We start from the raw sequence: 19,968 nt of genomic DNA on the forward strand, positions 1-19,968 counted from the left end.
ACAATGATATTATATCATTGAATTCAAATTTAACACCATCCATTACAGTGACCCACTTGTAACCTACCGTACAGCAGAGCGACATCCACTTATCCACCTTTTTTTTTATGAAGCCATAATTTTGTTGCCGATAATAAATCAAAATCACTTAAATTTTGCATGCTTACTTCATTTAAATAATATATCTTTAATAGTACTTTGTGGCTAGATAATCTTTGACTGTTTTTATAATATAACTGTACAACAATACAAACTCAGGCGTTCTATGTCGGCACCGTTAGTGGTTTTTGTTGTTAATACTAGCCTTAACAAACTAATAACATATTTTATTGATTTGTCTTTAAATAAATCCAGTATTCTATCTTCGTTAGTCTTTATTCAATAATATCGTAATTATAATAGCGAGAAATCTATTTATTTGTTTATCACTATATCAACATTCACAAACAATAGTATAACCTTACCGTACACTCAAACCAAAACGTTATAAATTAAATTTGTAATTCACATAAAAAAAATAAGCTGACATTAAATATAAAGAACGCTTCTATAATATATTTTGTATAAGGACACGTTTCTTGTTAAACAATAGCTATGTGTCTGTGTACAGGACATATGGATCAGTGGTTATTTTGAGCCACTGGGGATAATTTGATGCTTTTGGGACCATTTTGATCCATTTTGTGCAAAAAATATAATTATCTGAGCCGATCAAATTGTTCTCCGGAAATATTTTGATCGTTTGGGACTTTTTGATCAGTTTTTTTCCGTGGGGATATAGTGACATTTTGGCCTTTGTATGGGCTTATTTCACACCCACTATGTGAGGGAAATACTCACACTGTGAGCCATACCACGTGATTCCAATGAAAAAACGTCGATATTATTATTATTATTATTATTATTATTATTACTTTTATTCGATGTGTTAATCTTTTCATTTTTTATTATGTTAATATTTTAATTATATTATATTATTGTTATCTATACAAATATATTGTGAATTGGACTTTTGTCCGTATTAATAAATAAATAAATAAATAAATAAATAAATATTTAATAGTTAATAGTGACAATTATTTAACTAGTTTTATTAAATATTTCAATACTTATTACTATATATTTTAGTGTCAGACGTCAACCAGTCGTCGTAACTCGTAATTATTGAGAAAATCATAGATATATTATATAAATTATAAAAAGATCGTATATACCTATATTTAATTAATTATTGGTTCATGTTTCAATATGTGGTGTTTGATATTTGTAATTTCATTTCAATAACATGGTATTTAATTTTTTCTATAACTATTTTCGACTTAAATAGTTAAATGTTGATATTATATTATCATTGGTTTATTGCTTACAGCTAATCCAATATTGCATCCAATATTGCGCATAATAATATTCGGCTTTGTGATTCCATGATTTGAACATAACATTTTGCATAAAAAAATTGATTTGAATTAACAATTTGAATATAAAATATAAATTATAAATTGTAAGTTAGCAATAAGTACTTAGAATTTTATTAATTTCTAGTGTTATATATTACTAATATACCTACAATTTGTACATAATATTAAACATATTGTTTATGAAGGTTATTGTTTAATATCATATATTAATAAAAAATAAAAAGACTAAAGTCAAAAATATTTACAATTATCCTGATTCCTGATGTTATTTCAAGTCTAATACATACAAGGTGTAACAGAATGACATGACGAACAAAAAAAAAAAAATGATGGCACTTAAACGTATGACAAAAATTCTTAAAATTATATGATTAGTCTTGTCAGAAAATTCACAAAAAAAATATTTTGAAAAAAGTTATTACGTTCCAGATTCAATTAATCAAAAAATATTGATATTTAAAAAAATTCTAAAAAATAAACTACTTGACTTAGATAAATGTTTTTAATATCAAAATTGTTCTTATAATCAGATTCACGAATTGGCTATTTTGAATATATTAAAAAAAAAAAATGTAATCAAATTTTAAATATTTTTTAAATTTTTATTTATATTCTATTTTAGTGGCCCGTTTTTACTAGCTCCACACGCACCCAATTCATTCAAAATAAAAAATAATAAATATTAAAAACATCTGAGTAGTGATCATCAATAAAATTGACAATAAAAACTAGTTGTACGCGCACTGCGCACGGTCATAGTACGGCGGTGGGAATAAAATACCAATTTATTAGTATTGTTTGTTGGTTCTTATCGCCATCTACGCAACGTTTAATTGTACGCCGTTGAAAAACCGCTCAATGAGCAACTCATAGTATTTATAATCAATGCTACGTCTTATAGAAAATTTATATTCCTAAAATAAAATTAAGGGCTAATGGCTAATGGCTAATGGCTAAACAAAAAAATGTACTTATTATAAACTATTATTTGAGAAAATTTCTCAACCTTTCAATTTTTAGTATTTTTATTTTCAAAAAGACAACTATTTTTGTTTATTGATAGTAAATGTTGAGGAAAATTTGATCCACTCATGAAATTATATTTTTTATACACGGTATAAATTGTCCACAAGGAAAAACAAATCAAAAAGTCCCCAAAGAGCAAAATATCCCCCTTGAAAATTTGATCTGTTTATTCCTTGTGGATCAAAATGTTACCTTAACAGATACTTACCTATTATTTTATTTCTGTAGTAATGTTTGTATATTATTTTATGAGAAATAAAGAAAACTGATATAATATTTCATTGATATTTGTGTTCACCACCCTGTATCTAAGATTATAATTACTAAATTACTTTGTTTTCGATGTGTTAGTAGATCTATCAAGTGGCGCCTTACTGATAACCAATTTAATTTGTAACATGTACACAATTTTAATGAGTACGAATTGATGCTTATGATTTCACTACATTCCGATTTCCGAGTGTGAAGTCGATTCCTACACAATACGAACCAGCTTGTTACAATCAATTTGTAAAAACCTATATTAGTTTTAAAATACACGAATTAATTATTATTCACAATTTTTTTTTTTAGAAAAATGAAGAAAGGAAAATTACAATGTCATCTAAAACTTGTGGGTATAAACAACAACAACATAATATATTTATAATTATAATATAACTTTTTAGATTTATGTTTCTATGATAATATTGAAATCGTATATTATTCTCGCCTTACTTTATATTTTGTGCTACATTTAGATATTCTGTTTCACCATGATGTGCTTCATTCAATTTACTGTTGGTTGTTTGTATACATTTTCATCTACACTTTTGGCGCAACTTCGAGAACCTTCGTCAACAATTCATTTGAGTATCGAAGAGGAATCTTGGATAAGTATGTGGATTATTGGGCATTTATACATATATGTATAATAAATATTATATTTTTTAATCATATAAATACTTTCATTGTTAGGTATTTGAGTAGAGGTAAATTAAAAATGTATTCAAATACTTTTCATTCTTTCAAATACCTTAATATTGGTTTACTATCAACAATAATTTTGGAATCGTGTACCACATAAAATATTATGTTATCAAAATATATGAAATATATGAGTTGAGGTTACATTTTAAGTTACCTATATGGTATAAGGTTAGCGAATACCCCCAAACAACTAACTGACTAACCGACTATACAGTCGAGTTACGGCAACTCTAACCTTGATAACTAAAAAAATGTGACAACTTGTTTATTTTATTTCCCATGAGGTTAGGTTTGTTTAAATTTGAATTAAGTTTCTTGAATAATACATATCTAAAAGTGATTTATTATCTCTCTTCGACTTCGAAGTATCTTATTGCCACTCGACTGTATATTAATTTGTGTACTGATTTCATTAAGTGCCAAAATAGCTCTAGACCAATATAATAAACGTATTAAAATATTAAATTAAATTATCATTCGATATCCGTATTCTTAATAATTAACTTTTGCACGAATCTGTTTGACTCTATTATAAGTTCAATGTAATTTATTAATTAAATATTTAGATTCTGAGCAGAGTGATACTAATCATAACATTTTGGGTCTGTAAAAATGCATTTATCTTAAGTAGTATCTAATAATTAGTGCTTAGTGAAAATTATAGAAAAACGGAAATATTTATAGGGCGCCAATTTTTGAAAAAATCGATGTTGTTATTTTTTATAATTAAAAAATGAGTCACATAGTCTATACAAAATATTGATATTATTTTCGATTTCAAGACCTGATATCATTTTGAAAATATTTTTTTCTATTTGAGTTGTTAGACATTGTTTATAGACATTCAAAATTATTGAATTTTATTAATTTTTAAATAGTTCAAATATTTGTATTTTGTTCTAAAAAACTTATTGACAAAGTAATTTAAATGTTCGTTAAATACTTTAACTTTTTTAATCGATACTAACTTTTATAAACTTATAAATCAATGCCAACGTACCAACGTAGAACGATATTAATGAGTTCATGGTATAAAATTAATTTAATACTTGGAAACAATTTAATTGATAAAAAACAATAGTTTACCTAATTGCGAATGTGTCAAGTCCGAATTATATTAGAACACATTATCCATATCTTATCGTCAAAATTTAAAATTCTATTATAAATTTTACATATTTATATTTTTGATATTTATTAATTGTATATTCATAAGTAAAAAAATAACGTATACTAATCAAACATTTCAAAAGTCTTTAAAGCTGAAGAAGTGGCAAAATATATTGAAAATGTTTACATGTCTCTACTTTACAATTACTCATTTTTTTTTTAAATCTGGTTTTGCATCATATATAGTATAAAATAATTTGTTAAGATAAAAAAAAATTTATATGGAAAATGAAAAAAAAACAAACAACATTTTAAAACCTATACAACATTCATCGGTCCACTTAGTAACTAATATTTAGGTCAATGATTATACAATTTAAATTTCAAATGAAAATTATAAAAATATAAACTAATTAATAGTTAACAATTTATAAAATGTTCAAATTGTATACCTAAGGATTAAAAATATAAATCAAGGTTCCGCGTATGTTGTTTATTCCTTAACCAAAAATTCTAAAAAATATATTAACACAGTTTTTGTTTAATAGTTATTTTAATTTCAAATTTGGGAGGAAATAACACAATATTAAATAACCAAGAATGATGAGTTTAGTTATTTTTTTGTAATTTAAAAATATTATTTGTGGGTAGTTGAAACTTCTCAAGTATATATTTTTATATACACATACTGCAGTATGATAATATATTAATATGCAAATAATATTAATTCAACTTACCGGCTACCGTATTATTAATAAGAATATAATATTATATAATAAAATATCCTAGAATGACAAATTAACGATCATCGCTCAAAATTTTTTTTAATCTGGTTTTGCATTCTGTCCACTATAAAAAGGTTCTTGAGATAAACAAAAGTACTATGTGTATGCAAAATAAAAATAAAAAAGATGGGCAAGTGGATGTCGCTCTGCTATACAGTAGATTACAAGTGGGTCGCTGTAATGGATGGTGTTAAATTTGAATTCAATGGTATAATCTCATTGTATAAGAAAACCGTTTCTGAGCTAAGACGGTCAGTCAGCCTACGATATTACTAAGTATATTTGATGATATTATTGTGAATAAAGTAATTTATATATAACCTATTTACGTGGAGACTTGTTTTGAATTTTCAATCCTTAGTTACAAAAGTTGAACATTTTATACATTTTTAACTACAAAATAATTATTAAATTTTAGATTTGATAAATGTTGTTAAAATTTGAATTTAAATGCTTAAAAAAAAAATTGTGCCAATGTATTTTTAATATTTTTCAACTGCTATTGTAACAATATATCAGGAGCCTTGCATTAAACCCTCACTCTTTGTTATCCAACAAATAACATTTTATTGATATTTATATAGAAAAAAAAAAATTGAAAACTGACAATGTCCGTAAACAGATCAAAAAGAGTCAAAATATTTTCAAAATTGTATGGTGTATAGAAAATGCTAATATAAACATTCAGTGAAATTTTCAAGTATCTACAGTCATTCGTTTTTTAATTACAATAAAATAAGAAAATTGTTACATGAGAAATCGAGTGAATATCAAATGTTGTAAAATATAAATTTCAGACGCTCATAAAAATTTAATTTAAGTTTCTTGTAGACATTTTTTTTTTTGATAAAGGTAGACAAACTTATGAGTAATCTTATACTACATTTTCAAATCTTAGATTTAAAAAGAAAAATTTTTATAAATTCTCAACTCAAAATAATTTGCTAATTTTCGTGATTTTCCGTATTTTGTCAAAATTTGAACTTTAAATACTTATAAAAAAAACTGTGACTAAGGATTTTTAATTTTTTTCATCTGCCTTTGAAACAATAACCTAGGAGCCTTCTATTAAATTTTTAAGCTTTTTTACTCAACAGGTAACATTTTATTGATATTTATAGAAAAAAAAACTAAAAAAAATGGAAATTGACAATGTTTGTAAACAGCTCAAGATAAGTCAAAATATTTGGAAAATGTTATGGTGTATAGGAAATGCAATTATAAACATTCAGTCAAAATGTCATGTCCCTACAATCATTTGTTTTAGTGTTACACCAAAAACCAAAATCGATTTTCTCAAAAACAGATTTTGTGTAAAAATTCCCGTTTTTCCTTAATTTTTTTTTTGTTTTTCACGTCGCTTTTGAAAACTACTGGTAAATTTTTACTTTTGACCCCCTAATGTACCAACTAGATTCACTTTCCTATCAGAAAAGTTACTGTTGAAGAAAATCCAATCAATTTTACTGTCCTAAAAGGTGATGACAGACACAAAAAAAAATTTAAAAAAAATAAAAAAAACACACATCATTGTAAAATCAATACATTCATCGCTTCGCTCAAAATCTAAAACAACATTTTTAAACCAATACAACATTCATTGCTCTTTTTAGAATCTAATATTTAGGTACAATTTATTATGTGTATTTTATACAATTTCGATTTCAAATTTGAAATACTAACTTAAAAAAAAGGTGGATAAGTGGATGTCGCTCTGCTGTACGGTAGGTTACAAGTGGGTCACTGTAATGGATGGTGTTAAATTTGAATTCAATGATATAATATCATTGTATAAGAAAAACGATTCTGAGCGAAAACGGTCAGTCAGCCTATGATTTTACCAAGTATATTTGATGATATTATTGTGAATAAAGTAATTTATATATAACCTATTTACGTGGAGCCTTGTTTTAAATTTTCAATCCTTAGCCATAAAAGTTAAAAATGTATAAATTTTTAACTACAAAATAATTAATAAATTATAAATTTGATAAATGTTGTCAAAATTTGAGCTTTAAATGCTTATAAAAAAAAATTGTGCCTATGTATTTTTAATATTTTTCAACTGCTATTAGAACGATATATCAGGAGCTTTATATTAAATTTTCACGCTTTTTTACCCAACAAATAAAAATTTATTGATATTTATAGAAAAAAAACTAAAAAAATTGAAAACTGACAATGTCCGTAAACAGCTCAAAAAGAGTCAAAATATTTTCAACATTTTATGGTGTATAGAAAATGCTAATATAAACATTCAGTGAAATTTTCAAGTATCTACAGTCATTCGTTTTTTAATTACAATAAAATAAGAAAATTGTTACATGAGAAATCGAGTAAATATCAAATGTTGTAAAAATATAAATTTCAGACGCTCATAAAAATTTAATTTAAGTTTCTTCTAGACATTTTTTTTTTGATAAAGGTAGACAAACTTATGAGTAATCTTATATTACATTTTCAAATCTTAGATTTAAAAAGAAAAATTTTTATGAATTCTCATCAAAATAATTTGCTATTTTTCGTGATTTTTCCGTATTTTGTCAAAATTTGAACTTTAAATGCTTATAATTAAAAACTGTGACTAAGGATTCTTAATTTTTTTCATCTGCCTTTGAAACAATAACCTGGGAGCCTTCTATTAAATTTTCAAGCTTTTTTACTCAACAGATAAAATTTTATTGATATTTATAGAAAAAAAAACTAAAAAAATTGAAAACTGACAATGGCCGTAAACAGCTCAAAAAGAGTCAAAATATTTTGTAAATTTTATGGTGTATAGAAAATGCTAATATAAACATTCAGTCAAAATTTCATGTCCCTACGGTCATTTGTTTTAGAGTTACACCAAAAACCAAAATCGATTTTCTCGAAAACAGATTTTGCGTAAAAATTCCCGTTTTTTCCTTAATTTTTCTTTTGTTTTTCACGTCGCTTGTGAAAACTACTGGGAAATTTTTACTTTTGACCCCCCCAAAGTACCAACTAGATTCACTTTCCTATCAGAAAAGTTACTATTGAAGAAAATCCAAGCACTTTTACTGTCTTAAAGGTGATGACAGACACAAAAATAAAAAAAAAATAAAAAAATAAAAAAAAAAAACACACATCATTGTAGAATCAATACATTCATCGCTTCGCTCAGAATCTAAAATGATACAATAAATCAAAACTTTATTTGAACTCATAATAGTATGATCATTGTACTATGTGAAATGTGAATTATTGGCACATTATAATGGTTTTATATTTTGAATTTGAATTTCATAAACTCAGATCATCGATGTTATGTTATGATCCACTTATTTTATTTATAATTGTATAATATACATTTTTTTTTTAAAAAAACAGGTTATAATATAGGTATAATATATATCTACATAGATAAATAATGTAGTTTGATAATTTATTGTAATAAAAAAATATTTTTATTGGATGTGTGTATTTAGTATTTATCGTTTTATAGTATTTACTACCGTAATTGACGTTCGATGAACATTTTGAGAGTTTAAAAAAAAATTCAATTATATAAAGATCAATTATATTTCGATAGCCAATGATAGTGCTTTAACCACGAAATAAATGTCCCAATATTCACACATAATTGTATTTGAAGCTCTTAATTTGTACCGCTAATTACTAAGTCAATTAAATCGGTATTTATATAGTGTTTGATAATAGCTCAAGTATTTGAGATTAGAAGATAACAACAAATTGAAAACGTAATAATCCTGACGTTTAATATTATTTTTAATTGTTTTTGTTAAATTAATAAACAAACAAATCACCTCTTGAATAAGAGTAAGGTGTCTAGTATGTATTGATAAAAATTAAAAATACACACGAATTACATACCACGTGATTCAGCTTATTTAATAAAAATAAGCTCAAAAAGAGTCAAAATATTTTGTAAATTTTATGGTGTATAGAAAATGCTAATATAAACATTCAGTCAAAATTTCATGTCCCTACGGTCATTTGTTTTAGAGTTACACCAAAAACCAAAATCGATTTTCTCGAAAACAGATTTTGCGTAAAAATTCCCGTTTTTCCTTAATTTTTCTTTTGTTTTTCACGTCGCTTGTGAAAACTACTGGGAAATTTTTACTTTTGACCCCCCAAAGTACCAACTAGATTCACTTTCCTATCAGAAAAGTTACTATTGAAGAAAATCCAAGCACTTTTACTGTCCTAAAAGGTGATGACAGACACAAAAATAAAAAAAAAAATAAAAAAAAAAACACACATCATTGTAGAATCAATACATTCATCGCTTCGCTCAGAATCTAAAATACAATAAATAATTTGTAATAAAAAATGTTTATAATTTATTTCAGCAAGTATTACGATACTTATATGTCCGATTGGTCTACTCATAATTGGAATTATAACGGACAAATTCGGTAGAAGAAAAGCTATTCAAATTATAAGCGTACCAATGGCATTAGGTTGGCTAACAATTACATTTTCTAACTCTTATGCCACACTATTAATTGGAAAAATTATACTTGGAATCCCGTTTGGTGAGTTTTACAATATTGTGTTATTTCTAAATTGTATGGTTAATAGTCATAAAATAAGTTATTTCAAATCTGTACGATTACAATATTTCCATTAATATAAAACATGCGTGTTCGGTAATATTGGGTTATATGTTTAATATCACTGACAGTTTATCTGAAAATGCATTAACACCACAAAAATAAAATTGTCCTATTTAGCTAATTGTGTCAAGAAACTTAATATTTTTATAATGCTACAATTACAATATTACAATAATAATACATATAATACATAATAATATTATCATGTACATATCATGTAGTTGTTAATGTGTAGAATTAATTTTTGTTATATATGTTAAATTACATGATGAGTCCTGGATATATTGAGGTTAGGATAGTCTGGTATCACTGGTGATAATGTGATACTTATTTAACAGTGATTCCACAGACTCTAAGAGATCTTTCACACGAGACACTCAGGCCACTGGAACGGATAATACACTCCGGATAAGATGGCAAAACCCGTATTCCGTATCTACGTCTCATGGAATCCTCCCGTTCCTGACTGTATTTCAGTCAGATGGATCTTTTGAGACACTAAGTGCCTATAGTGGCTCGAAGCCAAAATGTGTCTTGTGTAGTATAGAGTTTGTATAGTCGTGAATAATACTATATAAGTCTAGTCTTATCTAGTCTGAACTCACCAGAGCAAATCATGATATGATTAAATTACCTAAATAGGTAGTAATAAATGTAAGGAGAAGAATATAATTGACTTACCTATATAATACAAATTGTATTAATATATCACATTATCGCGTGCTAGTTTAGTAAAATACTTATGTGTAATAACATTGATGAACATTTAAAATGGAAACCTCGTGTTGATATGGTAATAATAGGTTCACGCACTCACAGTGCCAACCAACAAAAATTCTCGATGAGCTATAGTTAATAGGTAATTATTAAATTTAAATTACTGAAATATGGTCAACTTTAACTTTAAACCATTACAAAATTATTTTTTTCTGTGCGTAAGGAAATATTTTATGTATTAATAAAGAGTTACGTAATATCCTAGATTTACATAAAATTATTTACATTGCCTTATTTCAGTCTGGAATAATACATTAGATACTAAGTATACATAACGCATATAATGCTTAACAAAATAACAATGAAAAATTATTATAACCACAAACAAAACACAAATGATCAATCACTTGTAATTCCATAATATGCATAACTGAAGATAAATAATTCTCTAACCTAAGATAAATCGAAACAAAGTGATTGGGAATTATCATATAAATAGAAGGATATCTACAATTATTTACTTTAATCGACTACCAACCTACCTACTTGTTATTTGTTAATATTATACGATGTTTAATAATAATACTAAATTGATGCGATAATATTTTATCAATGTCTCGTTATTATTATTTGTAGGTTATTATTTATTGTTATCATCATTATTTTTAACAGCTTTGAATTTTATTTAAATTATATAAAATTGGACTTAACTTATAGAAACCTCGAATTAAGATAGTACGAGTACCTATATGTACTGAAAACAACGGATTACAACGTTTTTTGCTTATAGAAACCATGTTAAATGAACACACCTAAAAATCATGAACTTAAATAATCTAAATTTGATATGACAAATGACAATACATCTATGTTCAAAATAAAATAAAGTTGGTACCTATTCAAACTGTGGCACGTGAAATATTTATATTTATCTTTTGGCTCTTGACGTTATATAGTTGCCGGTGTCCCTGAAGTAATAAATTCGTATTTAGTCAAAATAAATAAATAATTCTACTACCTACCAACTAACTCAAACGATTTCGCTCAACAGGCGTGAGTACGTGCACTTTTCTGTACATTTCCGAACTTTCCCCGACCAACCTGCGACCGCTGTACATAACGCTGGTCCCATTTACCGTAGGCCTGGGCATGATGGCGGAATGCATATTGGCCATGTACTGCCGGTGGCAAACCATATCCGGTATCATGTTGGTGGTCAGCGTGGTCAATTTCCTAACGCTGTTCATGGTTCCGGAACCACCGATTTGGCTCAGGGCAAGGGGCCGGGCTGCCGAGGCGGACGAGGTGGACAGGTGGTTGGACTTGGGCAACATGACGCACGCGTCAGATGCATCGGCTGATGTGGTCGAACAGTCAGCCGTGGCCACTGCGGTGCACGACAACATGCACGCCACGCCCGCAGAACCCACGTCATTGTCGTCGTCGCCGTACTGGTCGCTTTTCTTGCGGCGCAACGTGTGGTTGCCGACGGTGATCACGCTGACGTTCTTCGTCTGCCAGCAGTGCAGTGGCGTATACGTGCTGCTGTTCTACTCGATGGACGTGGTCAGGGACTGCAAGATGCCATGGGACAGCAACACTGTTTCGCTGTTCCTGTCCTTGGCCCGGGTGATAGGAGTCCTTGGTTTCGCGGCGATGCATCGTGTCGCACGCCGGACGCTCGTCGTGGTTTCCGGCGGATGTATGGCCATCTCGCTGCTCACAGTAGTTGCCTACATGAGGGCGTTCGCGGGCGTCCAGGACCCGCCGTTTGAGATGACGCTCATTGTTGCGTTTGTAATGTTCATGTTTTTCGCCCTGCTGGGTATTCTTCCCATGCCTTGGGTACTATGCGGCGAGGTTTTCCCGATGGAAGTAAAAGGTAATAATAATCTCGATTATATTTATTCAATCCAGTATGTAGAATGATCAGAATCTTCAATGCATTAAACGATGTTTGTTTGAATAGCTCAGCCATGTATATTATATGCTAGATCAAAGTTTTTTTTAGTGGCATCGTTTCGGGCAAAGGATTTTCTATTCACTCTAAGTATTGATGTTATTCAAAACATTTTTAGTGGGTTATCCAAATGGATATTATTATAATATAGAAACATAATATAATATTAGTCAAAATATGGTCCAAATAATATCTTTACAGTGACTGATCATTTTACTCGATCAGTATAAGTAAAAAAGACACTTTGTAGAGTTTTTTTACAAAATATTTTCATATTAAAATAAAACAAATTTCATAAGAAATAGTAGCCTTTTACGTTTAAAAGGGTACTAGAGTAGCTATTGAAATATTTCTTTAAACTATTTTTAATTAAAAAAAGTGTAAAAATAATTCATTGAACCATAGGGTGGCCACTTTATTTATCCTACCCCTACCTACCTTTTTTTCGTGTTAGTTTCGTAAAAGTGTAAGGAAATACGGCTACCCATTTTCCTGCCTTCTTAGCCACATTGTTATTGTAGGTACCTACATAACAATGTAACAATATATAAGTCATGTAATATTATATGTAACATAGGTATATGACTATATAAGGGCATTAATCACCCTAAAAAATGGCATTCAGCCCACGATTGATCACTTAACTATATTATGTTCAATTTTCTTAGAACCACCTCACGGGGATTTTTTCTGAATGCATCAGGACATCTCTCCACATTGCCCGTTTATTGTTTGCAAACCCCTTCTCCTGTCATACACCTTATAATTTTAACTTAATCATAGATAATAGATTTATGTATATACCATATAATTACATAAAATGTATCTGCTTTGAGTTTAAATAAATTACATACAAATTGTTTAATACCTACCTAACAATAATAATATAACTTATACAAACGCAACTCATGTCCCTGATGTTACAAATAATCGCATGTGTTATTTTATTGTATGTACATTGTACATATTATACATACCTAACTTACAATGTCCAAGATTAATTCGACTAATTTATAGCAGTACAAGTTATTTGGTTTTTTTTTTATATATTATATTCGTATTTCTTTCAGGTGTTATGAATGGAGTTGTACAGACATGCGGATATGTTATCTGGTTTATGATTTGCAAAATATATCCATCACTGATCTTAAATTTAGGAGTGGAAATCATTTGGTCAATATTCGCTTTCTTCTGTATATTAAACGTGTTATTTGCCATATTTATTATGCCCGAAACTAAGGGGAAAAGTCTAGACGAAATATTGTTATACTTCGAATCACAGGAGAAAATTAATAAAATCGACTTTCCGTAATCTACGTTGATTATATAATTATGGAAACCAAACATATTTTTTACTATAGGTTTTTTTGTGGTTGTATTTAAGCATCGATACATATATATCATTTTATTTATATTGAGTTATTATTAGTTCTACTAATATTGTATTATTGCGTTGATAAAATATTTGCCAATTGTTTATTATTGGAAATCAACATATCTGACGAGGAAATCAAATAATTTATTTGCCTCTGGAACTGGACGTGTGCACTCTACACTCTATATAACTATACAAGATTATCGTTTATCTATAGTAACTCGATTTTTATTAAATAAGCTGAATCACGTGGTATGTAATTCGTGTGTATTTTTAATTTTTATCAATACATACTAGACACCTTACTCTTATTCAAGAGGTGATTTGTTTGTTTATTAATTTAACAAAAACAATTAAAAATAATATTAAACGTCAGGATTATTACGTTTTCAATTTGTTGTTATCTTCTAATCTCAAATACTTGAGCTATTATCAAACACTATATAAATACCGATTTAATTGACTTAGTAATTAGCGGTACAAATTAAGAGCTTCAAATACAATTATGTGTGAATATTGGGACATTTATTTCGTGGTTAAAGCACTATCATTGGCTATCGAAATATAATTGATCTTTATATAATTGAATTTTTTTTTAAACTCTCAAAATGTTCATCGAACGTCAATTACGGTAGTAAATACTATAAAACGATAAATACTAAATACACACATCCAATAAAAATATTTTTTTATTACAATAAATTATCAAACTACATTATTTATCTATGTAGATATATATTATACCTATATTATAACCTGTTTTTTTAAAAAAAAAATGTATATTATACAATTATAAATAAAATAAGTGGATCATAACATAACATCGATGATCTGAGTTTATGAAATTCAAATTCAAAATATAAAACCATTATAATGTGCCAATAATTCACATTTCACATAGTACAATGATCATACTATTATGAGTTCAAATAAAGTTTTGATTTATTGTATCATTTTAGATTCTGAGCGAAGCGATGAATGTATTGATTCTACAATGATGTGTGTTTTTTTTTTTTATTTTTTTATTTTTTTTTTATTTTTGTGTCTGTCATCACCTTTAAGACAGTAAAAGTGCTTGGATTTTCTTCAATAGTAACTTTTCTGATAGGAAAGTGAATCTAGTTGGTACTTTGGGGGGTCAAAAGTAAAAATTTCCCAGTAGTTTTCACAAGCGACGTGAAAAACAAAAGAAAAATTAAGGAAAAACGGGAATTTTTACGCAAAATCTGTTTTCGAGAAAATCGATTTTGGTTTTTGGTGTAACTCTAAAACAAATGACCGTAGGGACATGAAATTTTGACTGAATGTTTATATTAGCATTTTCTATACACCATAAAATTTACAAAATATTTTGACTCTTTTTGAGCTGTTTACGGCCATTGTCAGTTTTCAATTTTTTTAGTTTTTTTTTCTATAAATATCAATAAAATTTTATCTGTTGAGTAAAAAAGCTTGAAAATTTAATAGAAGGCTCCCAGGTTATTGTTTCAAAGGCAGATGAAAAAAATTAAGAATCCTTAGTCACAGTTTTTAATTATAAGCATTTAAAGTTCAAATTTTGACAAAATACGGAAAAATCACGAAAAATAGCAAATTATTTTGATGAGAATTCATAAAAATTTTTCTTTTTAAATCTAAGATTTGAAAATGTAATATAAGATTACTCATAAGTTTGTCTACCTTTATCAAAAAAAAAATGTCTAGAAGAAACTTAAATTAAATTTTTATGAGCGTCTGAAATTTATATTTTTACAACATTTGATATTTACTCGATTTCTCATGTAACAATTTTCTTATTTTATTGTAATTAAAAAACGAATGACTGTAGATACTTGAAAATTTCACTGAATGTTTATATTAGCATTTTCTATACACCATAAAATGTTGAAAATATTTTGACTCTTTTTGAGCTGTTTACGGACATTGTCAGTTTTCAATTTTTTTAGTTTTTTTTCTATAAATATCAATAAATTTTTATTTGTTGGGTAAAAAAGCGTGAAAATTTAATATAAAGCTCCTGATATATCGTTCTAATAGCAGTTGAAAAATATTAAAAATACATAGGCACAATTTTTTTTTATAAGCATTTAAAGCTCAAATTTTGACAACATTTATCAAATTTATAATTTATTAATTATTTTGTAGTTAAAAATTTATACATTTTTAACTTTTATGGCTAAGGATTGAAAATTTAAAACAAGGCTCCACGTAAATAGGTTATATATAAATTACTTTATTCACAATAATATCATCAAATATACTTGGTAAAATCATAGGCTGACTGACCGTTTTCGCTCAGAATCGTTTTTCTTATACAATGATATTATATCATTGAATTCAAATTTAACACCATCCATTACAGTGACCCACTTGTAACCTACCGTACAGCAGAGCGACATCCACTTATCCACCTTTTTAATTTTATATTAAAGTATCGACAGTATCGATACGATTTATGTGATCAAAGTTATTAATTTTATAATTTTTTTTTGTAATAATATATTGATATTTATTCTTTCTAGTTAATACATTATTATAACTTGTTGTATATTTACATAGTAAACTATAGGTACCTATTTCTTTTTTTCTTCTTTTGTTTTGTTTTGGCTTAGTATAGACCGGTATCCGGTGAATTGGTCGCGAACAATTGATCGCCGGTGAATTGATCGTGGGTGAATTTATCGTGGATATAATTGGTCGCTAGGATAATTGATCGTCAAATGAACAATTTTAGTTTTTTAATTATTTTATTATAATATTAGGTATATTTCTGAGTTTTATGCTTTTAAAATTTCTCACAGTTAATTAAATTTAAAATTATAATAAATAAATAAATAATAATAATAATAAAAATAAAATAATAATAATAATATTAATAATTATACATTTTAATTTATTTAAAGTTGGAGTTGAAGATTATGGGCTATTCCTTTTAAAAAGTCTAATTTACTCCTAGTATGATAGTCGTCACATATTTTTATAATTTTTTCTGCATGGTCTTTGTACTTCCGTTTAACACCCATCGTCATTCCTGCAATTAGTTGTTCTGTCTGTAACTTGATAAGGCTCTCCTCCTTTTTGAACGAATCTATACATTTCCATATAGTTGGATGACACGCGTTCAGACTAGATGCAAAGCCATTGTGCCACCCTTCAACAGAATTGTTGGTCCGGGGGATATTTTTTAAAATATATTTAAAACAGTTCCACAGCGTCACTGGAAACAATGCTGGTTTCCTTCGATTTCTTCGATCAAGACGTCCAATCCACGTATCTTCAAAATAATTTGTTAAAGGTGTTAATATTTCTTCGTTCAGTGAATAAAATTCTGAGTCCAGTAGTTCATTCCAGGCATTTTCTACATCCTCTTCTGGTTAGATTATTATATCTGTTAATCCCATTGTAAATTTGGTTTACTGTACGTTATTTAAAAATAAATAAGAGTATTTGAATCATCTAAAATAATAAACATAAAACTCGGATGTGTATATAATATATATTAAATATTAACTATGTAATGAGTATAATAAAATAATTAAAAAACTAATATTGTTCGTTTGACGATCAATTATCTTAGCGACCAATTATATTCACGATAAATTCACCCGCGATCACTTCACCGGCGACCAATTCACCGGCGATCAAATGTTCGCGACCAATTCACCGCGAACCGTATAGACCATGTAGGTCCTTCGCCGCAACCACCACTTCTCTCCATCTGTCTCTGTCTGTCACTAGCTCTTCACCGTTCAGAATTCCCAGCAACTCCAGGTCTTTATAGACCCTGTCTATCCATCTTTGTCTTAGACGGCTGAGTGGCCATAATAGGTGCCTATGTCCTATTACCTAAAGTATATCGTATTTGTATTTTTGTGATATGTTATTTGATTTGTGAAATAATAACATTTTTGTCACAATGTTCAACTAACCTGACACAGTCACACGAACCAACCAATGGTTGACCCTAAAGAGATAAATTGTATAAAAACTACTTGGATTTAGTAGTAATTTCTTAATGCTGTAAATAAGATATTTGTTACAGATTATTGTGTGACTTTTTAATACTTTATATACCCACTTAGTACCAGGGGCGTCATTTGGGGGGGGGGCAGACTATGGCAAATGCCCTACTCTAAGAAATTTTAAAAAGTCGGCAATTCTTTGTCCGGTGATCAAATGCTAAAATCTGTAAATACTAAATTTGTATTTACTATTTTGTATTGAGAAATCAGATAATCTAAATGGTTTATGGTTTATTAAAATGTTGGGAAACACTGGCTCCTCGGTTTATGATAATCGCTAATGCGCAAAACAAGAAAAATTCTAAAAATAGATATCATGGATTTACAACAAATTGTTAGTGTAGATAACATCGAACGCCAATTGCCGAGGCCGACTTCCATATTTCCATAATCCATGATGACATCTAACCACTAATCAGTACTATTAGTATTATTACTTTTATTATTGTTATTAATTATTATACAATTTAGAATAATAATATGTGTTCAATTGATGATAGTCAAAAATTGCTTATGTTTTGGACCGTGTAACGACGTAACGTGTTTGTTTATTTGATATATTTGTATATTGTACTCATAACTCAAACGTGATTGTGGTTTATTACTTAGTAATTAAAATGAGTGAAGTTTCTTTAAAAAAAAGAAAAAGAATTAAACTAGAATGTTTGATTTGTGGCAGTGTGTTTGACGACGACTATCGTAGCAAACATGAAAATAAAATACATGGAGGAAAACGTGTACGGGTTAAACATGTCGGAGCACCAAATAATCCTTTTGATTTAGCTCGAAAAAATTTCCAAAAACAAGTAATTATTAAATAATTTGACTTTGATAACCTACTGAAAGAAATATATATTATAAAAACATACTAAAACCAGATATTTATTTTATACTTAAAACTCTATCGGAACTTCCAAGCGCATTTAAAGAAACACTAAAAATGTTGACTATTTTATTAACTTTGCCTGTCACTACAGCTACCAATGAGCGATTTTTTTCTTCTTTAAAACGCGTTAAATCATTCTTAAGAAGTACAACTGGGGATGAAAGATTATGTGATTTAATGGTAATTAATGTTGAAGGAGAGTATGCAAGTCATGTTAACTTGGAAGAAGCTGTCGATATGTTTGCTAATCTTAAGAATCGAAGATATCCATTAATAGTTTAATGCGTTTAATTTTTAATTTTAATTTATGTTAATTTACATAATTTACATTTACGATAATTTTATGTTTTCATTGTAAGTTATTTTAACTGCTGTAAAGTATTAAATATACAAATAATTAAATAATAAGTATTTATTTAATTAGATTTATATTATTATTCCAATAAACTTATTGATAGCCGATAGGTAACTAATCCTGTAAGTAAACGAATTAATGTTATACTATCTTTAATGTTGTTATTTAATTGGGTAAATTGAAACGTTTTATGTTCTTTATTGTTTATCATCATGTCATCATAATTCATTACTAATTTTGATCCCTTACATGTTTTGTTCCGAAAAAATATTTTATTGATATTCTATACGTCCATAAAATTAAATACATAGGTAACCTAAATTTTTTTTAATATTATAAAGTCGCCAAATTTAATAAGTTGCCCCACCCTTTCAAAAGCTGAAATGACGCCCCTGCTTAGTACTTACGTATTGGTTTTGTTTTGAGCGTTGACCAATAAATTTTGTTCATCTAAGAGTCAGGTAGGTATGTAACATTGATTGTTAAATGTTCTTAAACAAAAACAATCTCAGACTTTATAGAGTGTACTTCTTCGGTTTGACTGGTCAATCCTTGGATTTACACACAGTTGGGATTTAACCTTATACATACATATATACTTTTCTTTTATACTATAAGATTTAAAAACTTGGTTCATTAAAAAGGACTTATCAAGTATATTCAAAATATGAAGTTACAAAAATAGATAAAAATTAATTAACTTTGAACCGTTAAAAAATAGAAAATTTTAGCTAGATTTTT

At 27.6% G+C, this 19,968-nt stretch overlaps 1 protein-coding gene across 2 annotated transcripts; it reads left to right on the forward strand.

Moving 5' to 3' along the window:
* Positions 1–2,846: 2,846 nt before the first annotated feature.
* Positions 2,847–14,342, forward strand: LOC132936599 (facilitated trehalose transporter Tret1-like). 2 transcript variants are annotated; one of them, XM_061003355.1, is made up of 6 exons: positions 2,847–2,954; positions 3,018–3,057; positions 3,185–3,320; positions 9,646–9,831; positions 11,681–12,511; positions 13,660–14,342. In XM_061003355.1, the coding sequence occupies exons 2-6, from the start codon at positions 3,022–3,024 to the stop codon at positions 13,899–13,901; spliced, it is 1,431 nt and encodes a 476-aa protein (XP_060859338.1). In that variant the 5' UTR covers positions 2,847–2,954; positions 3,018–3,021; the 3' UTR covers positions 13,902–14,342. The 2 variants fall into 2 exon arrangements, with proteins under 2 accessions (XP_060859338.1, XP_060859337.1); XM_061003354.1 differs by having other exon boundaries at positions 2,876–3,057.
* Positions 14,343–19,968: the final 5,626 nt, after the last annotated feature.

This window comes from Metopolophium dirhodum, chromosome 1 (genome assembly GCF_019925205.1).
Source record: "Metopolophium dirhodum isolate CAU chromosome 1, ASM1992520v1, whole genome shotgun sequence".
In the NCBI taxonomy this organism is placed as follows: domain Eukaryota; kingdom Metazoa; phylum Arthropoda; class Insecta; order Hemiptera; family Aphididae; genus Metopolophium; species Metopolophium dirhodum.

Coding starts and splice junctions, on each gene's coding strand:
- LOC132936599 (XM_061003355.1), top strand. CDS start 3,022: ATGAAGAAAGGAAAATTACAATGTCATCTAAAACTT. Junction 3,058..3,184: donor TACAATGTCATCTAAAACTT/GTGGGTATAAAC, acceptor TGCTACATTTAG/ATATTCTGTTTCACCATGAT. Junction 12,512..13,659: donor TTTCCCGATGGAAGTAAAAG/GTAATAATAATC, acceptor TATTTCTTTCAG/GTGTTATGAATGGAGTTGTA.